At 35.4% G+C, this 26,870-nt stretch overlaps 3 protein-coding genes across 5 annotated transcripts in view; 2 read left to right on the plus strand and 1 right to left on the minus strand.

Moving 5' to 3' along the window:
- Nucleotides 1-5,381: 5,381 nt before the first annotated feature.
- Nucleotides 5,382-12,411, minus strand: si:dkey-87o1.2 (uncharacterized protein LOC796684 homolog). 2 transcript variants are annotated; one of them, XM_059508682.1, is made up of 5 exons: nt 12,209-12,411; nt 11,229-11,526; nt 9,554-9,608; nt 9,329-9,446; nt 5,382-5,462 (listed from the first exon to the last, which is right to left on the minus strand). In XM_059508682.1, the coding sequence occupies exons 1-5, from the start codon at nt 12,280-12,282 to the stop codon at nt 5,438-5,440; spliced, it is 570 nt and encodes a 189-aa protein (XP_059364665.1). In that variant the 5' UTR covers nt 12,283-12,411; the 3' UTR covers nt 5,382-5,437. The 2 variants fall into 2 exon arrangements, with proteins under 2 accessions (XP_059364665.1, XP_059364666.1); XM_059508683.1 differs by lacking the exon at nt 12,209-12,411 and adding an exon at nt 11,727-11,810.
- Nucleotides 12,412-12,892: 481 nt separating this feature from the next.
- LOC132103579 (uncharacterized) lies at nt 12,893-15,220 on the plus strand. The gene is made up of 4 exons (XM_059508684.1): nt 12,893-13,299; nt 13,531-13,585; nt 14,011-14,125; nt 14,401-15,220. The coding sequence occupies exons 1-4, from the start codon at nt 13,003-13,005 to the stop codon at nt 14,549-14,551; spliced, it is 618 nt and encodes a 205-aa protein (XP_059364667.1). The 5' UTR covers nt 12,893-13,002; the 3' UTR covers nt 14,552-15,220.
- Nucleotides 15,221-25,257: 10,037 nt separating this feature from the next.
- LOC132102801 (C-Jun-amino-terminal kinase-interacting protein 3-like) overlaps nt 25,258-26,870 on the plus strand; it is a 33,463-nt gene continuing 31,850 nt past the window's right edge. The window contains exon 1 of one of the 2 annotated variants that reach the window (XM_059507453.1): nt 25,258-25,717. In XM_059507453.1, the coding sequence (XP_059363436.1) occupies nt 25,619-25,717 (99 nt within the window). In that variant the 5' untranslated portion in view covers nt 25,258-25,618. The remainder of the gene's footprint in view (nt 25,718-26,870) is intronic. The other variant, XM_059507454.1, reaches the window with a different exon arrangement.

Below are 26,870 nucleotides of genomic sequence, written 5' to 3' on the forward strand. Positions count from 1 at the left end.
CAGAGCCCTCAAGTGTATTTAATGCTATCTCTACACTCTTAATTCCATAACAAATAAAGTTATCTTGAGGGTTTATCCTTATAATACCAATCTAGCTCATATGATGGTAAACTCTCAAGAATAACTGAAAGAAAGGAGAGCTCGAACAAATGGAATGAAATATGTCACATATTTTGAGTGGAATGTTAAATATAAAATAAAAATGTGGAAAATATGGAAACGTATAAATACAAACGCCACTGAATTATACTATATGTGAAGAAATGTGAAATATGGTTACAAAATAAATAGAAGCATAAACCTTTAAAACATAAGATTTTATCCAAAACAATATTTCTTGAAAAAGGGATGTCGAAAGGGATGCCCCCTCAGTCCCACTCTTTTCGCCCTCTTCATAGAGCCTCTGGCACAGGCAATTAGAGAAGACAATGATATAACGGGGGTAGTAATAGACACACAACATAAGCTATGTGCATATGCGGATGACATACTCGTGACACTTACCAGTCCTAATGGAAGTTTGCCTTAATTAGTATCTCAAAGAATTTGGTTCATATTCCGGCTATAAACTAAACCTGATTAAAACTCAAATGCTTACTTTCAACTATGAACCACAATAAAATATTTAAAAAATCTGTCAATTTAAATAGAAAAGTAATACAATTAAATATTTAGCGGTACAAATACCTAAAGAGGTCTCTGCCATTAATGATCACAATTACATTCCTATAACACAGGGGTGGGGAACGTTGATCCTGGAGGGCCCGTGTCCCTGCAGAGTTTAGCTCCAAAAACCTACCTGTATCCTGAAATCCTTGATTAGCTTGTTCAGGTGTGTTTGATTAGGGTTGGAGCTAAACTCTGCAGGGATACAGGACCTCCAGGATCGACGTTCCCCACCCCTGCTATAACAGCTGATATTAAAGCAGACTTAAACCGTTGGTCATTATTACCAATTAATATGTACAACAGAATAGACGCTATAAATATGACTATACTATCCAGGCTGCTTTTTCTTTTTCAATCTTTGCCTGTTGAAGTGCCTCCCAAGCAATTCAGTGATTGGAATAGAACCATCTCATGTTTTATTTGGGTAAAACAAAACCAGGGATTAGATTTCAAATATTACAACACCCCAAGGACAAAGGTGGTATGGCTCTACCGTGCTTGGAAGATTATTATAGAGAAGCATGGTTACGTTCTCTGGTCTGTTGGTGTGACACTATGTGTTATGCAAAATGGAAAGAATAGAGCAAAGTCAAATAAGCATACCTTCCCAATCTATACTGGGTGGGAAAATCTCCTGAAAAATGATCTGATAAAATTACGTAATTGGATGGCAGTATCCCTTAAAATCTGGCACAAGCTACTTAAAAATAAGGAATTTGAAAGAAATGTACGAATATTACGTTGGGTGAAATATGATACAGAATTCGCACCAGCTGGACTGGACGTTAGTTCCAAACATTGGACTAAGTCAGGCATCACTTCGTACTGTATAATATCCTCCACTGACGGTTTGGATACTTTCAAAAAACTTTCAGATACCTTCAAACTGAGACACCACTTTGATAAACATATTTAAACTACCGGAGAGAAGGGAAAAGACCCGAGTGTTCATTGATGCATATAAGGATAATACTAACAGAAAACTGATTTCCAGGTTATAGTTAGACAGGGGATTTTCAACAATATATGTAAAAAAAGAGGTGGGAGAAAGAAGCTAAGATAAAGATAAGCGAAGATGACTGGTCCAATATATGCAGGAAACAATCTACCACTTCTCGCTCAGGTTTGTGGAGGGAATTCACCTGGAAAAACACTTTAAGATTCTTTATAACACCTAATATAAAAAAGACACAAAGTAACAATCCTGAACATGGTCAGTGTTGGAGAATGTGTGGTAATATGTCTGATGGTCACTTCGATGTCTTTTGGGAATGCTCTATTATTTCTTTGTTTTGGATAGAGATGAAGGTAATTAGGTCAATATTCGGATCAGAGCTCGAGTTTAATTTCAGTGTTATATATTTAGGAAATCTACCAAAAGGGCTGAGAAAGACAGATATGTATCTGTTACAAATACTTTTAGCAAGTAGCAAGGAAGCAATAACTAGGAAATTGCTAAGTAAAGATTCCCCGACGATTGCTGAATGGATAGAAATAGTTTATGGAATATTTGACTTTCTCTCTGAGACATGCCGAAAAAAAGATTGGGGAAAAATTTATATTTTATCCGAATACAAATTGAGATGTATATGCCTTTTATTTATTTAAATTTTTTAATTTATTTTTTCCCCTTTTCATTCCCTTTTCTGTTTTACATGATGTTGAGCACTTGTTAATCTATGATGATTTTGCCTGATGTCCCTTATGTTACCGTTTACGCTGCCGGATGGAACACGGAGCCGAGGATACACGAAATAAGGCTTTTATTAAATCCAACACATGGAGCACAGAGGTAGACACACGTAAGTTGATAGTGAGTAGACCCGACAACACTGAACTCAAAGGACACAGTTTAAATACATGGGATAATGGGGAAACACAGGTGGATGGAATCACTAAATCAACAGGGACATGGAACACATGGGGAATAGAATAAACACACCTGGGAACTAATCCAACCAAACACGGAAGACAGAAACTGGGTCACAGGGGCAAAAACACACTAAAAAAGTCCAGGTATGTAACACCTTAGTCCCTTAGTCTAAATTAAATAAAGTAAAAGAAAAAAAACAATAAGATTTAACCAGTACTATTTTGATCAATGGGAATTATCGTTGAATAGTATGTACTTGGCAAAGTTAGCATATCAATCTAATTTTGTTTAAATGTTTTTATTGTTATGTATTTTATTGTTTTATATATGATTTGTTTACCAGCATTCTAAATCCAATAGACAACATAAAAATACCTTTGGGTTTGTTGTGAATCAGCTTTAGTCATCCAGTTGGACCAGTGTTTCTCTGTGCTGACAAAAGCTCCATTATATGCCACACCTCCTCGGTAGTTGTCTCAGCTTTTCTGTGGTATTTGCTTTAAAAAAAGATTCAAATCTTGCTTTGACTTGTAAATGTTGTTGATATGGCAGCAGGTAAAGGTTGTTATATCATGTTTGTTTTTCAGGTCCCGTGAGAAGGGTAATGCAGGATGCTGGAACAGGACAGACAGCTGCACATTAGAGAGATAAGTGAGATCGGCAAAGCCATTTAACAACAAAGATCATAAATCATAAACCACTGAAACCATTCCAGCACTGAGCCTTCACATTCACAGATTTATAATATGGTTTATACAGTATGAAGTTCAGAATAGTTTAGTTATTTTATCCTGAAGGTCACTTTGAAATTGATTCATAAATTATATGAATCATATAAACAACTCATGTGGACATTTTTGGTAGTTCCTAGGATAGTCCACTAAAGGAGGTAGAGCTTTTTCGCACGTGGCTCCCAAACTCTAGAATAGCCTTCCTGATAATGTTCGGGGTTCAGACACACTCTCTCTGTTTAAATCTAGATTAAAAACACATTGCTTTTTCCAAGCATTCGAATAATGCATCTCATAAATTGTGGCTGCAGTTTTATCTGATCAAATGTGCATTCTTATTCTTTAACTTGGGTTAAACTAATTAATTTTACTTTGTTGGATCAGCAGCTATGCTAATGGTGTCTCTAGTTGTTTCTATGTTTTGCCACGGGATTTACACAAGCTCCAGTCTGGATCCAGAGCACCTGAGAAGAGATGATGCTGACCCTCAGAGGACCCCAGATGATGCTAACCCTGAATCAACAAACAGAACTAACAACTATTGCTACAAGTGTGACTGCATCATATAATAATTGCTGTTAAAAATGTTCATCATCTGGCTGACTACGTCTTGTATAAATTTTTCTGAAAAATCCTGTCTTATGCGCATATTTTTTTATTAAGCATTTCTTATTAATATTGAAAACCATATAGTACTACTTAATATTTATGTAAATTTTATTTCAGGATTCATTGAAAGTGCAAACATTTATTTAAAAATAAAAATATTTTGTAAATGTCACTTTTGATCAATTGAATGCAAACTTGCTGAATATTAATTTCTTGAGAGAAAAAAATCTTACTGGTTTTTAACTTTTAATTGGTAGTGTAAACCCAAACTTTTAAACATATATATAATAAAACTACAATCGTTATACATCACATAATTCGTTTTCACAAATTAATAATTAATTTTAGGCTACTTAGTGAAAACAGGAAAGGGGGGGGGTATAAAAAGATTAATGAATATGAAAAACTAGACTTAAAAAAAAAAAGCTAAATCCTGAATAAACAGGAACAATGATCATTATAGAGACATATCAATTACCCCAAATTAATTTTTCAGAAATGAATTCAAAGTTAACTTGAAACAAGTATGGCCATCTGAAAATGTTTGTTTTTAATATTCAGGTTCCTCTTGTTGGAAAGTCTATTATAGATATTATTTTAAAAGGGTGGGTAAACACTGTTCACATTAGAGCACATTTCCTGTTCTAACAATCCACAGTTAAATTAGCTGTCATGAAGAGAGATAAGATCATTTGTACTGTAAATATGTACATACTCCCACCTCGAAGATCCCTATAACTGCATTATGCAACTTCTACAATCATAAAATTAAAGGATGAATTTCAAAAAATCCTTAAAGAGTGACGTAGAGACTGACTTGGGATTAACAAGTTAACAAAACTGAAGAATGGGACTATGTGGCACCTAGACAAATACACATTACATTTAGTGCTACTACAAAGCTCACACATCAAGTAGCTGCTAATAATTCAATTAAATCTGCCAAATACATGGCAAAGACTAATGGTGGTTCGTACTGTACATGACCTTTAACATTCTGACAGTAAAACATTGCTTATTGTCTTTTTTTAATGATCAGAACATACAAACACACCCCATCCTCCAACCCTCACGGATCCAGTTTAGCCAATTGTGTGCAGAACACAACACTACACACCTAATTCTCCAAAGAATCTTTAGTTTAAGCCACAGATAATTGCTCAAGTTAAATGATGTAATACATCAAACTTAGGTTTAGCACGCTACAAGGTTGAATTACATTGTATGATGAGCAAACAGACAATTCCTTATGTCTGTACAAGTATATATAATGGAGGCACAAAGTGAACGATGAATTCAAATAATAAAAGAATAAAAAAAATTCCTTAAAAAAATTTGAGTTTTTGCAAATGTGAGAATTTTTATAAAAAAAAAAAAAAGAGGCTTTTTTCACATCTGTCTTCATTACACATTTATTCTGTGCTTTGTTTATAAGGAAGCGTGCCTTATTTTTTGAAATAACATATTTAACAAGTCAAAAGAGGGGTGTGAAGAAAAAAACAATTCCATTCAGTTCCATTTTTCCTGAGCACTCCACTGGAGTTCAGAAGATCCTTCAGATGGCACCTGCGCACAACTTCCTGTAAACAGACAAGCAAAATAACTTGTGAAAAAGATTCTGATTTGTGACCTTTGACATTAAAAACTGCCAAACTATAGACCCTTTTCACATTTCCAGGGATCTCAATAGCAGAAATCCTCATAGTTAACTTCTATAGTGGTGAATGGAAACAAACAAAAAAGCAAAAGAAGACAAGTCCATGATTAGGTTTAATTGGGGAGAAAGAGGGAAATTTTATTTTCATCACTCTCTCAGTCAATATATTAAGGTGTATTTACAGTATGTGCCTGCTTGAAATTCAGTGTAAAGTTATAATGCCGCTTAAAAGCCAGACTAAATTATGCCTTACTTCAGACCCGAAGTAAATACACCTAGGCATAATTAAGTCTGGCTTTTATGCAGCATTGCAGCCTTAAAGGCTTTGGAGTGTTAAGCTCTTGGTGCATAAAGAAGATCTGTAAAGTTGCAAAGACTAAAGACTCAAATCCAAATAGATATACTTTATGAAAGTTAAGAGTCATCCACTCCCCCCTAAAACTGCTCATTCAAACACGCCCCCACATGTCTACGTCACTATGTGGGAAGATTTGCATAACGGCGCCCAAATGTTCATGCAAAGAAACAAGGCATAACTTTTATTCTCGCTGTTGCCGCCGTTTTGTTGTAAAAGCGAAGCTACTTTGTTTGGTCTTCCAAAAGAGGACACAATTAGAAATCAGTGGTTAAGTTGTATTTACAACACTGTTCCAGAACCGTTCAACCCAAATATTCAGATGTGTGCAGCACATTTTAAAGAAGACGAGGACTGTTTCCTGAACCAGCCTACAATGTCTGTGTCTGTTTCTATAAAGTAGGGCAATTCTAATTTTGCAAGAACAGTCTGCCGCTTCTGACTCACTTCTGTAAGTACATTTTCATATTTAAAGGATTTGCCACTGACGATTCAAACGCAAGTTTTGAGCAGTGTAGAGTAGCGGTTGCTTGTTTGTCCTTTCTCAGATCACAAATGCAGACATGGTTTTATGTTTTATGTTTATGTTTTTTTTGTGTGATGCGCACAGGGCTGAGGAGTAACGAAATACATGTAACGGCATTACGTATTTAAAATAGAAAATACGAGTAACTGTATTTTGTTATAATTACATTTGAAATAAGGGGTAATCAAATTACAGTTACATCTGAAAAGTATTTTAGATTACCAGTGATTACTTTTATTTTGATGTCATTTATTTTTTTATATTTAACTAAACAGTTTGGGGATTTCAACCAATAGGCTAACGCGACTGATTTTCCATTGAAGCAAAAATAAGCTGTGTGCAGCAGCCTGTTCATTTAGCAGCTCCTGAGCGTGCATACTTGCTCATCATCACGACACAATATTCTCCTAGAACTCACACTTTACATTCAGTTAACAGATCCATACGAATCATGCATGAAAAAGTTTATGAAGTCAAACGATTGCTTTATGTGCTTTACAGATGAACTTGAAGTCTTTATTCATTCGAAATGTTCAATAATAGATCATCTTTGACTGGGTAATGCAAGTCCATGATCCGATTCGTGAACACGTGATTCTTTTGAGTCAATCTTTTAAAATAATCATTTATTTTGTTTAACGAAACCAGTGTGGAAACCAATTCCTAACTTGATTCGCGTTGTTCACTCGCTTGTAGGGGTGAAACGGATCCTAGTTGATTGTTTGCACTTGTTTCTAAATCGTGCCAATTAAAGCACATTCTGAGCTTGCGCGCACACATATAAAGCACGCACTGAGAGCAGCGTTTCAGACAATGCGCTTAAACAGAATTGATTCCTCTTTTGCGTATCCTAGCTTCTGAATGAACACTTACACACAAAATTATTTAAAAATTATTGTCTCTGCAAGTATCCTTTTAAACACAGTCGGTTATGTCTTAAGTGAACATATACAGTGGAAAAATAAATCTCCTATGCATTATTATATTGGATCCGTGAATTCGGTCTTAAAGGGGCAGCAGCCTTTAAATACCTGGAGTTCCAGTAGTGGCACCTGCTGTCAGAGAGTGACATCGGACCATTCTGTTTTTATTTTTTTATTTTTATTATTATTAAACATCTTTTTTTGGAAAGTAATTCAAATGGTTTCCTCTGATTTAAAATAGAGCACATTTTTGAGATATTTAAGTTTGTGGATTTTTTTAATTCAAATTGAATTAATATTGATTTAAAGATTTAAATGAAATAACAATAGTGTGTTAATAGAAATTCTGTGGAAAATTGTTCTTAAAAATAAAATGCAAATAAAACAAATCTTATGGCTGGTAGATATCAGAAAGCGTAAAAACAAGACAAAGTTAATATGTTCCTTTGTGTTGCAAAGCTTAAGTATTTCAAAGTATTCTAAAGTATTTAGATTAAGTTACTAAACCTGAGTAGTCTAACGAAATACATTACTGGTTACTTTTTAAAGCTTGTATTTTGTAATCTGTAGTGAAATACATTTTAAAAGTAACCTTCCCAGCCCTGGATACGCAACACGTAATAAGACAGTATAATTCATTATAATCAGTAATTATGTCCCCACTGGATGTAACAAATCCCTTGTTTGTTATAGGTTTTATTGGTTTTGTGTCATCATGCCGGGACACACATTACAGTATGGTGAGTGGTGTAACATTTCCGTTACACGCTTGAGGTATTTGGCCAATCAAAACGCACTGGATAGCTGGTCAATCAGAGCAAACCTCACTTTTCAAAACAATGAGCTTTGTAAAAAAAATCTAAACGTTTTAGAAAGGCGGGGCATAGAGGAGAAACAATAATGTGCAGTATGTGGAAAATAATGTTTTTTTAACCTTAAACCGCATAAACACATTGCATTACACCAAATACATAAAATAATGTTCTTTTTAGCAACGCCATATGACCCCTTTAACACAACTATGTAAAAATACTTTCATTTTCTAAAATTTAAATGGCAAGACAAGGTAATTAAAAAAATTATAATGTTATAAATGTACTAGCCTGGTAATACCAAACTCCGCTACTTTGCTTTGCTACGTAGACAGAGTCTGGAAGGGCATAATTGACCAGCGTTTACTTTCTCGTGGGGGGGTGGTGCTTGTCTGAAGTTTAAAATCATTGGTTACCCGTAATCACATAACGTTTGGTTATGACGTGTGTTATGTGCCGGCTTAGCCGCTTCGAACTTCCACTCTAAACACAGGAATGCTGCGAAAACAAAACCATCGAGCAAGTTTTGCTTCCTCCTTAACCTGATCCTGCATGAGAGCAACCAGGGGGAACACAATCACAATTATCGCCTTGCCGGACTTTGGCCTCCCCAGTTCCTCGCTGACGATCGGTAACAGTTGATAAATTAAACTTTTCCCAAAACCTGTCGGGACTCAGGAGTAGGGCCACAACTTCACCTCAATTCAAAATGTGAAACAAACACTCTTCTTGTTCGGGCTTCAGTTGGCAAATGCCGGGAATATTCTCCACAACTAAGAGAATAGCATCCTGTGTCTCCATGTCCACTGTCGATTTCCCTAACCTAAACTACAATCTTACATTCAGCGCTTAGCGTCTACGTCGCGGCTCTCAGCCCCCCCTCTGTTCATTGATTGGCCGTCTGTTTTGAGGCTGGAGGAAAACTGGGAGATAGTTCGCTAACTCAGACGGAGTACAGAAGCTAACTGAAATTGAGCGGAAGTACGAAGTCTGAACTAGTCAGGCTATAAATGACCATTGATACAAAAAACTAAAATAAAAATAGAAAGACTTGCTAGATTAACAATGTTAATAACTGTGGAAACATGTCATCACAGTTTGTGAAAACAGTATTAGGGTTCATTTAGGTAACCATCATATTCAAAGGAATAACTTCAAATCAACCACTCTTACTTTGGCTCATCCAATGTAACATCCACATATTTGCAGATCCTTAAATCTCTCTCCAGAACCTGCCGTTTCAGACCCTCAATCTCCTCCTCAGATTTCTTCCTCTCAGCTTCTTGGCTTTCTGCAGAACAACATGAGAAAGCAGGAGAAAAAATGATGGCAATGAGCATTAATATCCACAAACCTTCTGCCACTAGATCCAACCCAAGAAATAAGAGTAATATTTACCCTTTAGTTTCTGAAGTACATCTTTTGCTTCGTTGTTCGTCTTCTCTAATTTACCCTGAGACAGAAAGAAAGAGAGATAGAGACAGAGGAAGACTGTGTTAAAGCACTAACATGCTCGAGGGATACATCATTGGGCTCAGTTTAACAGAGAACACTGTAATAGATCTGTCACAACACTTGATTTGCATAAAAGCAGTCAAATGTCCACTGCAGGAATGTCAAACAACACTGTAAAGAATCCTGAAACATTGTTTCATAAAACTCAGAAATGAAAGGAGTCATATACAGAGCAAATAGAAACCTAAAATCTAAAAACGGTTCAAAATTGTGTGGTGGATACATTTTTTGTTATTAATGCTATTGAAAGAAATCTCTTACACTTAATAAGGCTGCATTTATTTGTTCTGTATTAATAATATTATGAAATATTATTACAGTTTAAAATAATGTTTTTCTATTTTAACCTAATTAAACATGTAATCTATTCCTGTGATTTTAGCAGCCATTACTCCAGTCTTCAGTGTCACATGACCCTTCAGAAATCATTCGCTGATTTGGTGCTCAGGTAACATGTCTTATTACTATCAATGTTGAAAACAGCTGTACTGACCCAAAACTTTTAAACGCTATGTGTGTGATCAAACTAACATACTCTAATAAAAATATGTCCCCCTTTTTTAAGTAATACTTCCTTACCTGTCTACTGGCAACCGGTCTATTGGTTCTTTATTACTCATGAAAAGATGCAAAACTGGAATAACAATTTTCATTTTGCTTCTGGTACAGTGAGTGTATCTTTTTAATGTTTCCTAATCTTTTTAATCTTTTAGGGAAAACTTGTGTTCCTAAAACACTGTTTTCATTGCTTATGTGTAGGGGTGATTGAATAACTGAAGCATAGATTAACATTTATTTGAATGTATAATCAAGTTTTTCATCATTTTACCTTTTGCATTCACTAGTTCATTTTAAACAGTCCAGTGTTTGACAAATTAATGATATACTACAAGCCACACAAACACTACTTTTCAAATTTGTAAAAAAGTATTTTATACTTATATTCAGCAAGGATGCATTAAATTGATCAGAAGTGACAGCAGAGACATTCATAATGTTACAAAAGATTTCGGTTTCAAAAAATGTTCTATTCATCAAAGAATCCTGAAAAATACCAGTTTCCACAAAATTTTAAGCAGCAAAACTGTTTTCAACATTGATAATAATATGAAATGTTTCTTGAGCATGCACCAAATCTGCATATTAGACACTGGAGACTGGATTACTCTTTGAAATAATGACATTTTAAAATATATTAAAATAGAAAAAGGTTCTTTTAAATTGAGATATTATTTGACAATATTTAATATACTCTTGATCAAATATGTGTAGCCTTGATGAGCATAAGAGACGTCTTTCAAATACATAAAAAAAAAAAAATATATATATATATATATATATATATATATATATATATATATATATATATATATATATATATATATTTTCAACTCCAATTTTTTTTAACTAGTGTAAAGTAAAATTGAATGGAATATAGCATGTCCCGTCACAGGATCAAACTAAACAGAGTTTGTGATCAATCGCAAATGAATGAATATGGAATATGGAAAGATGATCAATGTATAGTTCTACTGCTTTGAGATTCACACTACTGTACCTTGTCAGAATTACAGGTGCCTAGCTCCTTTTCAGAATCAGCATTGCCTTTCTTAAGCTCGTCCTTCTGCTTTTTGAGTTGATCCCTCTGTGCGATCAGAGGATTTAGCTGTTTATTCATCTCTTCCACTTTCACCTTGGCTGCCATGATCCCATCCTCCTTCAACTTCACCTGTTCACCGGAAACAATAATGCGTGTTTTCAGGGTGCGGATGTTGAGCTCCTGCTGTACGGCCTGGTAGATTATAACCAGCAGGGCACATAAGGCCAGGAAAACCATTGCCGATATGGCTCTCATCCTGAGGGAGGAAGAAAGAAGTAGAGTAGACCAAAGGAGCTCCTCAGGGAAAGGTTGATTTTGTTTTTTCCTTCTTTTTTTATCTCTACTCGATTCTCATAGCAGCAGCGTCTATGCTGTTGACTGAAACAGACTTAACTCCGTTTCCTGTCTCTCTGAAAAGCTATTGCTTTAAGGCAGTAACAGGTAAGCCTGCCTTACCTGTACAACTGGATGTCTGGGTTAAGCAAACAAGAACGTGTGTGTGTGTGTGTGTGTGTGTGTGTGTGTGTGTGTGTGTGTGTGAGAGAGAGAGAGAGAGAGAGAGAGAGAGAGAGAGAGAGAGTGAAACTTGAACTTCCTTGATAATGTTGCTGTGATCTCTGACCAACTTTTCCACTCTCTCCACCCACCTTTGTTTTATCAAAGCAAACTAGAAAACCAATATAGCAGAATACACATCAGCTCTGAATTTAGGAGGCAGTTCTTTATCTCTTTCACAAACTCAACTAGGGGACTGAAGGTGTGGCATTATAAAACTTTAAATTCGTCAGTCATTAAAAGGTGGTTAAACAGGGTAGACAAGGATATTCTTATTTGAATGACACAGCCAACATGCCGTGAAAGTGCATGTCATCTTAGCATTGAAAAAAACCTTATCGACCCATAAAAAAAACCATATCGAACAGGTAGCCTATACTCACTTAGTACGTTGAGGTTTCATTGCCCTACTGTGAAGGCTTGGCTCGACAGATGTGAAAATGATTTTGTCCATCATCGTACTTGGATTTAAATTCAAGCTGAAAGTTTCAAACGTAGCTAAATAGAATTTCTTCGATGTCTTTCAATACTTGCATCATTGGCGACGTGAACGTGCGACGTGATGGTACCGGGTTCACAGAACCAGTCGGCTCGGCACCCACGTCTCGAGTCCATTTTTAATGAGCTGAATCATAGCTTAACTTAGCCACATGAAATTGATGAAAAACTTTATAAACAGTGACGTGGCCGCCTACATATGGATACTGTAGTAGGCTAATGATGTAAAATAATTGCGGAAGCATTTTAACTTTTTTTTTAAATGAACCGTTCGAAAGAACCGATTCAGAGGAGTGAGTCAGACGCACGTCATACGTGTTCGTAGTTTGACGTCAGTGCAAGTGTACACCAATGATACACCTGAATGAGCGAGAGAGAAAAAAACACCTGAATGGGCGTGGTTTTCTATAGTTGTGCTGTTACCTGTAGCTACATTTCTCTTCACTCTTTCAAGCACCGCTCAGGTGAGCAGAAAAAAAAACAGAAAGGAAGCGAATTAACTTGTTTTAATTAAAATATTTTAAAAATCTGTGTTAATATCACGGAGAGAACACAGCGCTTGCTCTTCGACATAATGCTAGAGTCTTGTAGGATGTGTTAGTTTCAGCGACAGGTAACTGATCATCTGTACACCTGCACGCGAAAGACAGTTTGTGAGTGTCCGGTCCAGTCCTCCATCATGAAGTTTCCTGCACTGCTGTTGGCTTTTTTCTTGGTGTGTAGTCTGGGTATCGCTGGCTACATCCATTCCAGACGGAAACCGGAGCTGCAAATAAGTAAACAGGCTTCATTTCAAGATATTAAGTTCAGAGTGACCAGAGATGTTCTGGAAGAATACAAGGATCAGCTGATCCAGGGCAATATACTGCTAAATAAGACTAAAACAGAGGTGGACACTCTAACCAAAGACGTGTCCGTAGACAAGACATTTGCAGAGAAGAAAAAAGGTGACGTTGATACATGTAAAGGAGACAAGGTGAGTTATAGAAGGTGAGATGTTTGATGTTTTTATGTACTCTCAACTATTTACATCCATCATAACTTTTAATATCCATCTGAGACCTTACATAGCCTAATTGCTTCATTGTATTACCACTGGACTTAATGGTCCAGTGATTGTAACTGACTGAATGCCTTCAAATCCAGTGCCTCAAATCTATATGACACCTGTGATTATCATAACTATTCTTCCATTTCACTTCTTCAGAAACGATTAACAGATGAAATAGCTGCTGCAGAGTCAGAGAAGAAACATATCGAGAGTGAGTTTCCATATCTTTGTCTTCACTTTTAACAGGAAGACCATTTTTAAAAACCATATTGACTAAGAAGTAATTATGGAGGTAGAAACAGAGCCACTGACTGTAACTCATATTAGCAAGATTTATAATAAAGCCCATGAAAATATACTGCACCTCTGTGGCAATAAATGCAAAGCCTGGATAAAAACAGCTAATGATGCATATTGTAAGTCATTAAGTATTGGAATTGCACAACTGGGGTGCAAGATGTTACATATAAAATTGCACATTGTTACTTGTTATTTGCTTTGACCTCCTTATATCGCTGTACAAGAAATCAAATCTATACTATAATAATAGTATAATACTAAAAAAAAAAAAAAAATATATATATATATATATATATGTATATATGTGTGTGTATATATACCTTTTTCTGTTTGCAGGTGAGTTTGTCAAGGAAAAGTCCCATTGGGCAACAGAGGTTGATTCTCTACAAAATCAACTGGTGCAGCTGAGCACACTTTGCAAGTACATCGACAAGACCTCCGAGGAGGGAAGGTGAGTACATTTGTATAATAGAACTATTTGGTATGGATCTCCAAACTCATGGAACTGTCAGATAATGTTAGTTGTGATTAAATAGGTGCAGAATCTGTTGTTAAAGCTCTGGATGCTATGTACTCTGTATGCTGAGGTTCTGGGTTAATTTATGTATTTAAACTTTTAAAATGTAAAATTAATACAAATTTTTAATTATTTAATTTAAATGGAAAATAAAGAGTATTTATGCTGAGCATTACCATTTCTTAACAATACTCCTTTCCTTTTCCAAGGAAACTGTGTAACATTACCCAAGAGCCACAACAGCCAGAGGCAAAGCCTAAGGAATCACAAGCAGAAAAACCCAAGGCAGAGGAACCCAATGCTGAACAGCCGAAACCTGAGGAACCAAAAGCTGAACAGCCAAAAGCAAATGTGCAGTGAAGAAAAACTGAGTGGATGAGTATGTGTGTGTTAGGAAAATGGAGAACAATACCACATCAGCGTCAGCTGGAGAACTGTATTTGATGATTAACTAACCTGAAACTCTTGCTTGGGTTGATCTCCAGCATTCCACAGGCGTCAATTGAATGAGACACTTTGGGCTCAAGGTTTGACTGACAATGTCATATGTGTGGTCTGTCATAATGTAAATAATTGTGTTTGAGTAATATGGGATAATGCATGTATCAATCAATTACAATTTGATGTCAAATTTACCCACAATAAAATGATGAAATTTAGGGGAAATATTTTTTTATTTTTTTTTATCAGGAAAAAAAAGAGTGTTAGGTTTATTTGCCTTCTGGGAGTGTTTGACTTTTTTTTATAGTTCTTTATTTTTTCCTCCCTGTAGTTTACGTTCCCTGTGATAGTGTCATTCTGACTCTCCCTCAGGCTCATGCATAAGTCCCGCTTGTATCGACCAATGGGAAATCTCTGACCCTCTTACTGTCACTCCTAATCATCCTCACTCTGTTACCCCGGTTACTATTATTATGCAGTCATGAAGTTCTAAGAAATTCTTGCTCTTCTTTGTTATAAGTTTTGGTTTTATGCTGAAATATTGTGATTTATGATGGAAAATAAAAAAAGTCAGAGTACGGTTGGAAACTTATGTATTCTTTCATTAAATGGGCATTTACCACTTTGCAGTGTAAAGCCTAGTCCATCTAATCTGCACTTAATCTTTCTCAAACACAGGAGCTTGACTGTTTAATTTGACTGGTTAAAGGCTGTTTAACCAGTTTGAAGGATATGTAAAAATAATGTTGGGTGTTTCAGGGGCAATGCTTTTTGAGACAAAACGCAACAGCAGTTTTAATATTCTGTACAGCACCACCTTCTGACAAATCCATCACAGTATATTTTAGAAAACATTACATTTTATATGAATATTATAATTTTATAAAACCACTGGGTTAGGTTTGTCTGTTAATTTGAACTGGACAGTTATTTAAATTAACAGTTCACCAAAATTGTACTTATATTTTCTTCTGTGGAACACAAATATTGAGATGTGTCTAGTGTTAAGACCCTAACCCTAACAATGAAACCAAGAAGTCTTCAAAATCTGTTTTGCAGAAAAAAATGCATACAGGTTTGGAACATTAGTTAACATGAACTAACAATGATAAATACTTCTAAATCCTTTATTATTATAGTTCATTAATTCCAAAATTTGCTAATGCATTATATATGATAATCTAATGGACCAGAGCTGATGCGAACTGACATGGACTATATGTAAAGTGATTTAAAAATAATGTAACAAATTTACTGCTTATTGTTAGATAATATGGGTTAATGCATTAACTTTAACTAATTGTAACTTACTGTAAAGTGTTAACAAATATCCATTTAAAACATTACTTTTATGGTTGTTTTAAGGTTTACATTATTATGCAAGAAATCTGCACCCATATAAAATTGAATATACACAAACCTAATACAAAAAAGGTTAGTAAGCTATTTTTCATTTTAAAATCATATTGTATATGTCTTGTGGCTACACTATTGAAACAGTGAGTGTTATAATGTTTACGAATTGGCTGGATTAGCTTTCAATGTAAGTGCCTCACAATAACCCAATTTTTTGCATTTTTTAGAAAAAAAGAATTAAAAAGGAGAGAAAAGTGGAAAGTAAGTGCATATGGGATATTCTTGTAACATTGCTGGCTTTATGAACTTTTTATTTTAAGTTGATTTTGAAATGGTAAAGATAACGAGAAAGCCTCTACTTTCTACTTTTCTACATTAAATCATGCATGCTGCTCACTTGCTTAGTACCTCCCCTCTCTTTTTTTCTCTTTCTCTCTCCGTGATTTCTCTTTCTGTTGCCCCTCAGGCTCACAATTAGGGAAAACAATTTGTGCCTCTCTTCCGCCCCATCTGGTTCAGAAGGTCACCGCATACAGCAGGACTCGGAGGGAGGGGGCAGAAAACCGATCATCTGCTTCACTCCTGAATTTCCGATGACCCAGTAGATTTTTTAAGCTTGTCTTATGTAACCTATTTAATGTGTTTGATGTGAAATTTATCAATGGCAAACATGTGGCATTAAAAATTAAAACGGAAAAGATTATATTTTAATTGATTTTTCCTTAATTTCCAAGAAATTGGAAATAGATAGATGGATGTAAAATGTGTAGAGAAATATTAAGCATATGTCCAGTAAAAGAAAGAAAGGGAACATGGGTTTACAAATCAAAATACAAATATCTAATATGATCTCAGGTGTCAAATGCACAAATAAACAGGATGTGATCACGAGAACTGAACAGATGGTTTGTAGAGAGCCGTGTACTGTATTGGGTCACCTTGAGAAGTTACAGTATGTCAGTGACAATGCAAATGAATGTCAAATTAGAGTGGAAAGGACGTTTAACGCTCAGTGTTCAGGGTCAGGTCAGCAAAAACGGCTTGGGTGTCCACTGAAATTAGCCTTTATATTTATTTTGGGGACATTTAATTATGATAAGTCAAAGAGTTGTGCACAAGAACGTCTCACTTTACAAAAAAATGTCATCCCATCCAGTCATAAAAGAAGTTCTTAACCATTTACAGCCTTTAAAGCTTGCAGCTCTATCAACATCATAAGCAAGATTTCACCAGCAGTATTGTATGCTGACCGGCAGGTATGATTCACATCAACATTATAAATATAACTAATCCTTTTATTTATTTTTTTGATGATGATGATAATGCCAGACCATGTGTTACAAGGCATTTGGAATATTATTTGCATTAGTGTAAAAGGCTTCCTTGCAGTAACTTTTTATTTTACAACAATGTTCTCCATGCTTCATAAGGACACGTCTGCAAGTATTTCAGATTGGTCTGGAGTTCGATATTTGCATTTATAGTATGGTTTCATGTGATTTGAAAAAATACATTTACACTGATACTTTTGATCAAATTTATACTACATATTTTTAATTATATACATTTTTATTCCATACACTACTGTTAAAAAATAGACATGCTCACCAAGATTGCATTTCATACTGTGAAATATTATTACAATTTAAAAATAAAAGTCATTGCTCTCAGAGTCACATGATCCTTCAAAAATAATTCTGATTTAGTCTCATATTTTTTTTTTTTATTATCAATGTTGAAAACATATGTGGTGCCTAATTTCAAAGCATTGAAGCATTTTTTCAGGACTCTTTGATGAATAAAAAGAACAGCATTAATTTTTAAAGAGAAGCCTATTCTGTCACTTTTGATCAATTTAATGCCTCCTTGAATAAAAGTACTGACTTCTTACTGAACTCAGACTTTTGAATGGTAATGGTAAAATCTTAAATTTGAAATGTGAGGCACACAGTCAAGTAACACAAGTCAGTAATTGACTGAAACATGTTTTCTTCAATATTTAATACTCCCCATCACTCTAATAAACATTAAAGCTGAGCATTTTGGATTTAAAACCTTTTTTTTTGCAATCACGTAGATGATTGATGATTTTGATAGATATCTTAAACAGAACTATAGGGAAGTAGCTTGTTTGCTTGGTTGTCTGACTGACCTCCCTGTTGCCCTCTGTGTGAGTGTATGTGTGAAATCACATCTATTGATCAGCCTAATGCAGGAGGAAGAGCCGGCGGCATGATGATCAATGCGCTCTTAATTAACCCCTGTGAGAGAGTGTGTGTGTGTGTCTGTATGCTGGGGTTTAGGAAGGGTGCTAAACTTTGGTTGGGGGTGTATAAATACACTCATCCCAACTGAAACTTGTGACATTCATACACACTACATTACATGCTACATTACATGCAACAGAACACACTCTCCAGCTAAAAATTTCTAGCTGATTTCAGTCTGGAGTCTCAAAACAGTGAGTATTTTGTGTGAGTCTGTGTGTACTAATGCTAAATGTTGTATGTTTATGCATATGAACATGTTCTGGCTGTTACATGAACAACCTGAATGACTTCATTTTAGTTTAGTTTATTCTTTGGAACTTCTTAATTTTCCCTATGTGTATGTTGGCCAGGCAAAATATCTTAATATTACTAAAATGAACATACTAAATGATCGAAATGTAAAGAGTGCATTTAGTTGTAAGTATTGCCATTCCACGCTTTTTCCTTCTATATTGTCTCATATTTTCTAACTTAATTGCCATTTCAAAACATATCTGTGTTATCTTACAGATGCTGTATGAGAGGATGGTGAGGTTCTGACAGGTCAGGGACTGTGTGATATGTTTGATATTCGGTTGCTTTCCTTATATCATGTCAACTAAATATCAGACATATTCCTACAGAATCTGGCACAAATCTTCACATCCGTGGCCTCTCTTCATTCACCACCTGGGTTCATCAAAGATTTGATTTATTATTTTCTTGATTGTTTCTTGAATACGTTTATAGCATTTGAGCAACATATAAACGTTATACATAGTAAGACGTCCACTAACAGATTAATTTGTTTTTTATGTATTTGCTCTCATTTCTTTGCATGCTGATGGTAAATCTTTTTGATCATTTATGTTTTAACAATTCTTTATGATATCTTTTCAAAGTTACTTTAATTCTGAATAAAATAAAAGTCTTGTACAGTTTATGTAAAGTTTAGTCTAATCAAGTAATTAATTATCATAACTTTGTGTCATTTGCAACTGTGCAGGTTTAACTGCTCAGGTATAGTTTGAAAGAAGGTTTTTTTTTTTTTGCAGCAATGGTATGAAAAAAACTATTTTAGTTTCCCTAAATAACCCTTCAGTGAAGATTTCTTCAAAGAGCCTTTTTTTCTTTGTGAAAGCAATTTAATAATCTAAAGAACCTTTTCCAAAACAAATAACATTTTGTGGAATGGAAAGTTGAAATGAAAAAAAAGTGAAACCAATAAAGAACCTTTGTTAATAAGATTGTATTTTACAGTAAGTCCTCAAGATCCAGTTTTGAATTAGGTGTTCTTAATACTTAATGCTTTCTGACTGCAACTAAATGGCTAATGGCGTTGTAAAAACTTGCATTTACTCATTAGTTAGGCATTACAAAGACACATTGTCACACGTATATCAGGCTTTAAATGGAGAAACTCAAATAAAATACATGACACAAAAATATTTGACAACTTTTTGGTCTACTCATTAACAAAAAGAGTAAAAACAAAACAAAAGAAACATTAAATAATTGTTTAATATAATAATATTACATTTAAAAAATAAAAAATCAGGGTTATTCAACTTGATTTCCACTCTAGCAAAATAAAAATAAAATGATAATCGACGGGCAGGCAGACAGACAGAGATTTTCACCTAATTGGCTCTGTCAGTTTAATAGGTTTGGTCTAATTTAACAATGCTCACACTATTGGCATACACAATTTAACAGGAACATTATCTTATACCAACACTCATCAAATTTCACAATACATAGTCTGACTCAGATCAAGGGTAGTGACTCTCCTTCAGACAATCTTTCGTTGGTTCTCAAATCATTTGTATCACGATCAGATTTGGTTTGTATAAGGTATAACCAATAGCCAGTATTCACGCGCTCAAGTTACGTCAGCTATATGCTTTTATAAGGAAACGGAGTTTGATTTCGTACTATTTCAATCTAAATAGTGTAAATACATGACACAGAACGTACTGTATATGCCTCAAATTAGATTGGTCTCTGCTATTTTGACATCATGACTGTAACGAGGAAGCTGAAGCCGAGTGAGAATCCATATGCAGAAGTTTATTTAAAGGGCAATCCAGAATCAGTGTCAGAAAACAAGCAGTTGTCTAAACAGTCAATAAGTCCAATCGGCAGCCAAAACAGAGCGAAAATCCAAGTCATTAGTAGAATCAAACAGGCAAGAAGTCATACACAACATCAACAGGCAATGGTACTAGAACACTCTGTAAGGCAGTGAGACTGGCAATACTTCACACACAGAGAGTGTTTGGGCAAGCCATGCTTTAAGGCTGCCAAACAGGAAGTCACCAACTAGGCAGAAGAGGGAGCCCTCGCACAAGGATTGACTGTCATGCTCCCTCTGCTGCCTCATTGGTGACTTCCTGTTTGCTGGCCTGGCATTACAATGAGATCAGTAAAGATTATTTAATCATTTAAGGTCTTTTTTGCCAGTTTTACTCAGCTGTCTGCACAAACATGAGACTGTAAATAATGATTTGCATAAAGCAGCATGTTTAACCTGTTTAAGGTCCCATTTTTCTTGCTTTTTTGAAGCTTTGATTGTGTTTACAGTGTGCAATATAACGTGTTCATGTTTCGTGTGTAAAAAAATACAGTTTTTTCACACAATTTGTATACCGCTGTTTTCACTGTCATAAAAACGGGCTGATGACTTCCTTGTTCTATAAAGACCCTCCTTCAGAAATACATAACGAGTTCTGATTGGGCCAGCGGTTCCTGTGTCGTGATTCGACAGCAGCTGAGCGCACGCTGCCCTCCTGGAAACGCGATTGGGCTAGTTTTGAGAAGCAAGTGGGTAGGATTTGTTTTGAAAACCTGGCAATCCTGATCTGAACGCACATGCTGGAGATGTACTTCTAATCACAGGAGCGTTTTTACTGACGAGATGCGCATGAAAATTGCATTCGATTTTTTGCACAGCCCTAACATCTTAACAAAGCTAAACAGCGTTGCCCTTTGTGTAATAAGTTACAGAAACTGTTAAAAGCACCAACTTAAATAATAAAATACACTTACCGGTTGTGGTCCATAAACAACGCCTTCTCCAGACAAAGAGGGAACTGCTCCATTTTTCAAGAATAATCTTTGTGCGAACCCGGCATTAAACTGAGATTGAGGAAGCTGTCCTCAGCAAAATGTGCTGCACATAGTTTTACATGTGGATTATAATTTTCGGGAACCGAGTTAAACATGAATTGTAACCATTAATCTCTAAGTACAGCGTCCCAAACAAAGGTGATTGGACTCCGAGATGAAAATAACGCCGTTTCGACAAACACTAACGCAGCTTAAATAAATAGATTAAAAAATCTTTTTGTTTAAAAAAATAAGTAATTCTAGTATGTTCCTAAAATGTCTTTACTGAATTTTTACTGTTTTTGGGATTATTAAATAATATTAGGTTTTAACCCTGAACATAGGTGGACGAGGCTGTTAGAAAAGGATCTGTGCAAGTATTTGTTATTGATAAACACAAAGCTGAATTTATAATCTGTTAAATCACTGCTCATGCAAACAATAAATAAATAAATAATAATACACAAAAAATGGGCTTCCTGTCATTTAAATTTTATTTTCATTGATAAGATATCAATGTATCAGTTTTGACTCCAAGTAAGAATTGCCATACCATATTTAGCAAGCTTGATTTTTCATGTGTTCATGTCCACAATTTAACTTGAAAGCAACTATTGATATTTGTTTAACTACTGTAATTAAAAAAGCCTTTACTCTTATACTTTTATTGCTGCAACCTCCAGTTTAATGTAAAAAATTATATAATATAATACACACTGTTTCTTGAAGCAACATCCATTTAATGAATTTCAATGCAAACAAATAGCTGTGTGTATAAGATCATGCTTAACCTATACGTGTGTGTTACGGTCAAGTAGGACGGTAAACTGCACAGAAGTTTAAATATCAGAATCATATTAGCACATCCTCACAATAAAACTCAAGGTACTCTTAAGGAAACCACAGGAGAAAACCCACAGAAAACAACACACTATACAAGACAAGATTCACAGGTAAAGGTCAATTCTTTATTTCATTTCAGGTCTTAAATATGTTACCTAAATATGTTTTACTTTAAGTTATAAGTTTTACTGTACAATAATAATACAACTAATACCAAAAACAAGATTCAAAGGTAGAACATTGTACATTGTATATTTGTAGTATAGAGTGGCGCTTTCCAGTTTAATTATATTCATATTAATTCACTATAAAATTTAACAAAAATAGTTACTAAGTGAAAAATTTACCATTACTATATTTCAAGAGAGATAAAAGAAACAGTTAGTTATGATGTATAATATATTCTTTCTGATTAACATCATGCATGAATTCTTTCTAAATACTGTGGTGTTCAAAACATTACAATTCATTCATTCATCCACAAGATTTAAACAAAGCTTTGAAACAAAGTGATGCATACTAACATATATTTGACAAAATAATAATTCATGAGGTGGGTTTTTACAGATGGGTTCAAATGTCCACACTGGTCATATACTGCTGATTGCAGCCTGTGTGCTGAGCACAGTTGCTATAAGTCTATCAGTGAACAGAGGTGAAGGGTGCACATTCAACACTGCACTTGGTAAATGGCCTTACTTATATGTGGCACTAATGTGTAAATACATAAACCGTAAGTATTTGTGGTACTTATAGGCACCTGTTTATATCAAGGACAGGTCTTCTGCATTGGAGAGAGGTTGCTGCGATAAGTAAGTCTGCACTTCTGCGCCTACAGGAAGTAATTTTTTACATTTATAGTTTTTATGGAACCTTTCCAAGCTTGTTTGAATGTTCTGGAGCATATATGCCTGCTAACCTGCACATATTGAGTGTGTGTTTTGGGGTGGTGTTGGCGCAGTGGATAAGACACATGCCTTTGGTGTGAGAGACCTGGGTTTGAATCCACTGTGAGACACCAATGTGTCCCTGAGCAAGACACTTAACCCCTAGTTGCTCCAGAGGCGCGCGACCTCTGACATATATAGCAATTGTAAGTCGCTTTGGATAAAAGGGTCAGCTAAATGAATAAATGTAATGTAAATAATGTGTTTTCTCAACCAGACAGCAACTCCCCACCAGTAGAATAACCTGAGTGGTGTGAGGTCATCAGAAAGCCCAACTCCTGCATCAGTGTGGCTGTGTTGAGAGCCAATTACAGACTCCTTTGTCTTAATGGGAAGCAGGGCAGGAAGCCACCTGAGACATGGAAATCGGATAACGATTTAATGTAAATATTAAATTTTAAATATCACTAATTCAGGTTTGCAATAAATGGTCTTTTCTTTTCTTTTCTTTCTTTTTGAGGAATTAAAAAGGATCTGGCATTGTTACCATTCTGCTTTGGAGAATAATTGGTTCCTGTGTCAACATATAACTGTGTGTTCAAACACACTAAATGTGCTATGCACGTCATTTACTTCATGATATAATTCTCAGCCGAGAAGGTTTGCTTATTAATGGAACATACCACTTTATAAAACTGCATATAATAACAATTATCATTGTCATAATCATATCTTTATGTTCTCAATATTGATATTGGGAACATAGTAAACATACAGTAATTAGGATGGACCTTTAGTGTATGATTCCATAACTGTTGATGCTTGAAAATTTGAATAATTAAACAATTGATTAATTTAAAGTGTTACGTTTGTATTGTTTTCTTTTGGCTGGTATTCATTTTCTATTTTTTTTAAAATGGTTACCAAATTTGGAAAATGTTTAAAACGGTTTAGCATTCAACAGAAAACAAAGTATAAACTGAAAAACACCGCATTTTTTCATGAATTAGTTTAAAACCGAAGTTTTAATGCAATGAATTTTAAGAAGAAATCTTTTCAAACTCTTGACAGCTGTTGTAGAATTGTTGAATTTGTGCCAACAGTATTACATTGTACCGTGTTCTCGTCTTGAGTCGGTGTCTTCTCCTTTCGTCAAGCAAGCATGTGGTGAAAAAACCATAGACAGTAAAGGAAAAACTGAGCCTGTCAAGTACGTGCCAACGTTCAGCTTTTAAGAAAGTTCTCGTTACCGCCCCCTCTGCATCATTATTGGTTCCTACTCAGCGCTCTTCTTTTTGATAGGTCCAGACTGTCGTCACTCAAATTGCTGGCGCTCTAGCCACGCCTTCTCCTTTAAACTTGTACTGGTTTAGAGTAATTAATATCGTTTCGTACGCGAAGGGCTTGGATTTCATTCGTGTGAACTCATAGAGATGCTGTCCGAGCCACAGTAATGCTTAAAGGTGAGTTGATAAAACTGCTAAAACCACAATAAATAGTCGTTTGCTTGTAAAATGTATAGTAGTAAGTGTCAGTGCAGGCAAAGGCAGACAGCGTTGAAGGTGTTGCCGACGTCAAGTTATTTATTTTCTGTTGAATATGAAAGTTTATTTTTGTGTTTCCTGTTTACGTGGTAATGTTTGGGTTTGTCTGAGAGACGTGTTGTCTTCATGGGGCTTTAAATATGTTTGTGTTTGTATATGCATGTGTGTACAGTAGGCTATGTGTACAAATTAACATGACGTTGTTATATATTGGCCGATAAAAGGACTTATTCACTAGCTTATTCACTATTTAGGGTGAACTAGACTTAGAGTGACAATAGAAAGCTGTATAAAAAAATAGTACAAAGAACAAGCATTACATTGGGCGAATTAAAGAATTTAACAACAAAAAAGGTTAAACTGTATGATGTTAATGTTATTTTTAAAACATTCCATCTAAAACTGCAATCAAACATATTTGAGCTTAACATAATTTGAAGTAGTTGAGTAAGAAGATGGACACGATTTATGTATGTATTTTAACTGGTTTCTCCATTTAATGGTTTGCTTAAATAGTCCATGTAGTCTTGCTGTCAATATGGAAAAAATAAAATAACATGTATGCATGACAGGCTGTTCAAAATGGTTTAGATGTACTACTAATGCATGTTTCTACCCTTTTTTTCCACCAAAATGGACACCAAAACATCTCCAGACATGAACAGCGCCGACTAACCCCAATGACTTCGGTCAGTTTAGTTTTTGAGAATGAACGTGAAACAGAAGACAAGAAGCATGGAAGAGGGGGAATTAACTGGAAATACCAAATGGCTTAAGAAAATAGTTCTGTTTCTCTTGTAGTCATTTATAAGAGCAAGAAGAGATGTTTTAGTATACGCGCAAGCTGTCACTAACACACTACCACATTATTTTCATGCTTGTTTTGGTACACACTGAAACCATTTTAAGGTAGTGAAAACAGTGTGATAAAAAGGAAGAGTTTTGTGTTTAATATCAAAGTTCAGCGGCAAGACAGCCAGAGAAAGAGAACTGTGAAACATGGATTATGGTGAAAGTGCTCTTTGTGGAAGTGGAGAACTGGAGCTGGATCTAGACATTGTGAGCGAGGAGGCGGGGAAACTGTACTCAGAACTGCAGGTAACCAATCAAGATTATCCACGTTTATTCAACCACCAATCAAAAAAACCTTAAAGCTTTAAGGCCTGTTCACACCAAGCATGCTAACTCTCATGGTAATGAATAAAGATAATGACATGAAGGAATTATATTGTTGGAATCACTTTTAGAATTCTTTTTCCAGCTGTTAAGCAATAACAGCCAATCAGAATGCACTTGGCTTTAAGGAGCTCACTAATATCATTATACAGTCGTGGCCAAAAGTTTTGAGAATTACATAAATATTGGAAATTGCAAAAGGTGCTGCTTAAGTTTTTATAATAGCAATTTGCATATACTCCAGAATGTTATGAAGAGTGATCAGATGAATTGCATAGTCCTTCTTTGCCATGAACATTAACTTAATCCCAAAAAAACCTTTCCACTGCATTTCATTGCTGTCATTAAAGGACCTGCTGAGATCATTTCAGTAATCGTCTTGTTAACTCAGGTGAGAATGTTGACAAGCACAAGGCTGGAGATCATTATGTCAGGCTGATTGGGTTAGAATGGCAGACTTGACATGTTAAAAGGAGGGTGATGCTTGAAATCATTGTTCTTCCATTGTTAACCATGGTGACCTGCAAGGAAACGCGTGCAGCCATCATTGCGTTGCATAAAAATGGCTTCACAGGGAAGGATATTGTGGCTACTAAGATTGCACCTAAATCAACAATTTATAGGATCATCAAGAACTTCAAGGAAAGAGGTTCAATTCTTGTAAAGAAGGCTTCAGGGCATCCAAGAAAGTCCAGCAAGCGCCAGGATCGTCTCCTAAAGAGGATTCAGCTGCGGGATCGGAGTGCCACCAGTGCAGAGCTTGCTCAGGAATGGCAGCAGGCAGGTGTGAGCGCATCTGCACGCACAGTGAGGCGAAGACTTTTGGAAGATGGCCTGGTGTCAAGAAGGGCAGCAAAGAAGCCACTTCTCTCAAAAAAAAACATCAGGGACAGATTGATCTTCTGCAGAAAGTATAATGAATGGACTGCTGAGGACTGGGGAAAAGTCATATTCTCAGATGAAGCCCCTTTCCGATTGTTTGGGGCATCTGGAAAAAGGCTTATCCGGAGAAGAAAAGGTGAGCGCTACCATCAGTCCTGTGTCATGCCAACAGTAAAGCATCCTGACACCATTC

The sequence above is a fragment of the Carassius carassius genome, chromosome 24, assembly GCF_963082965.1.
Source record: "Carassius carassius chromosome 24, fCarCar2.1, whole genome shotgun sequence".
In the NCBI taxonomy this organism is placed as follows: domain Eukaryota; kingdom Metazoa; phylum Chordata; class Actinopteri; order Cypriniformes; family Cyprinidae; genus Carassius; species Carassius carassius.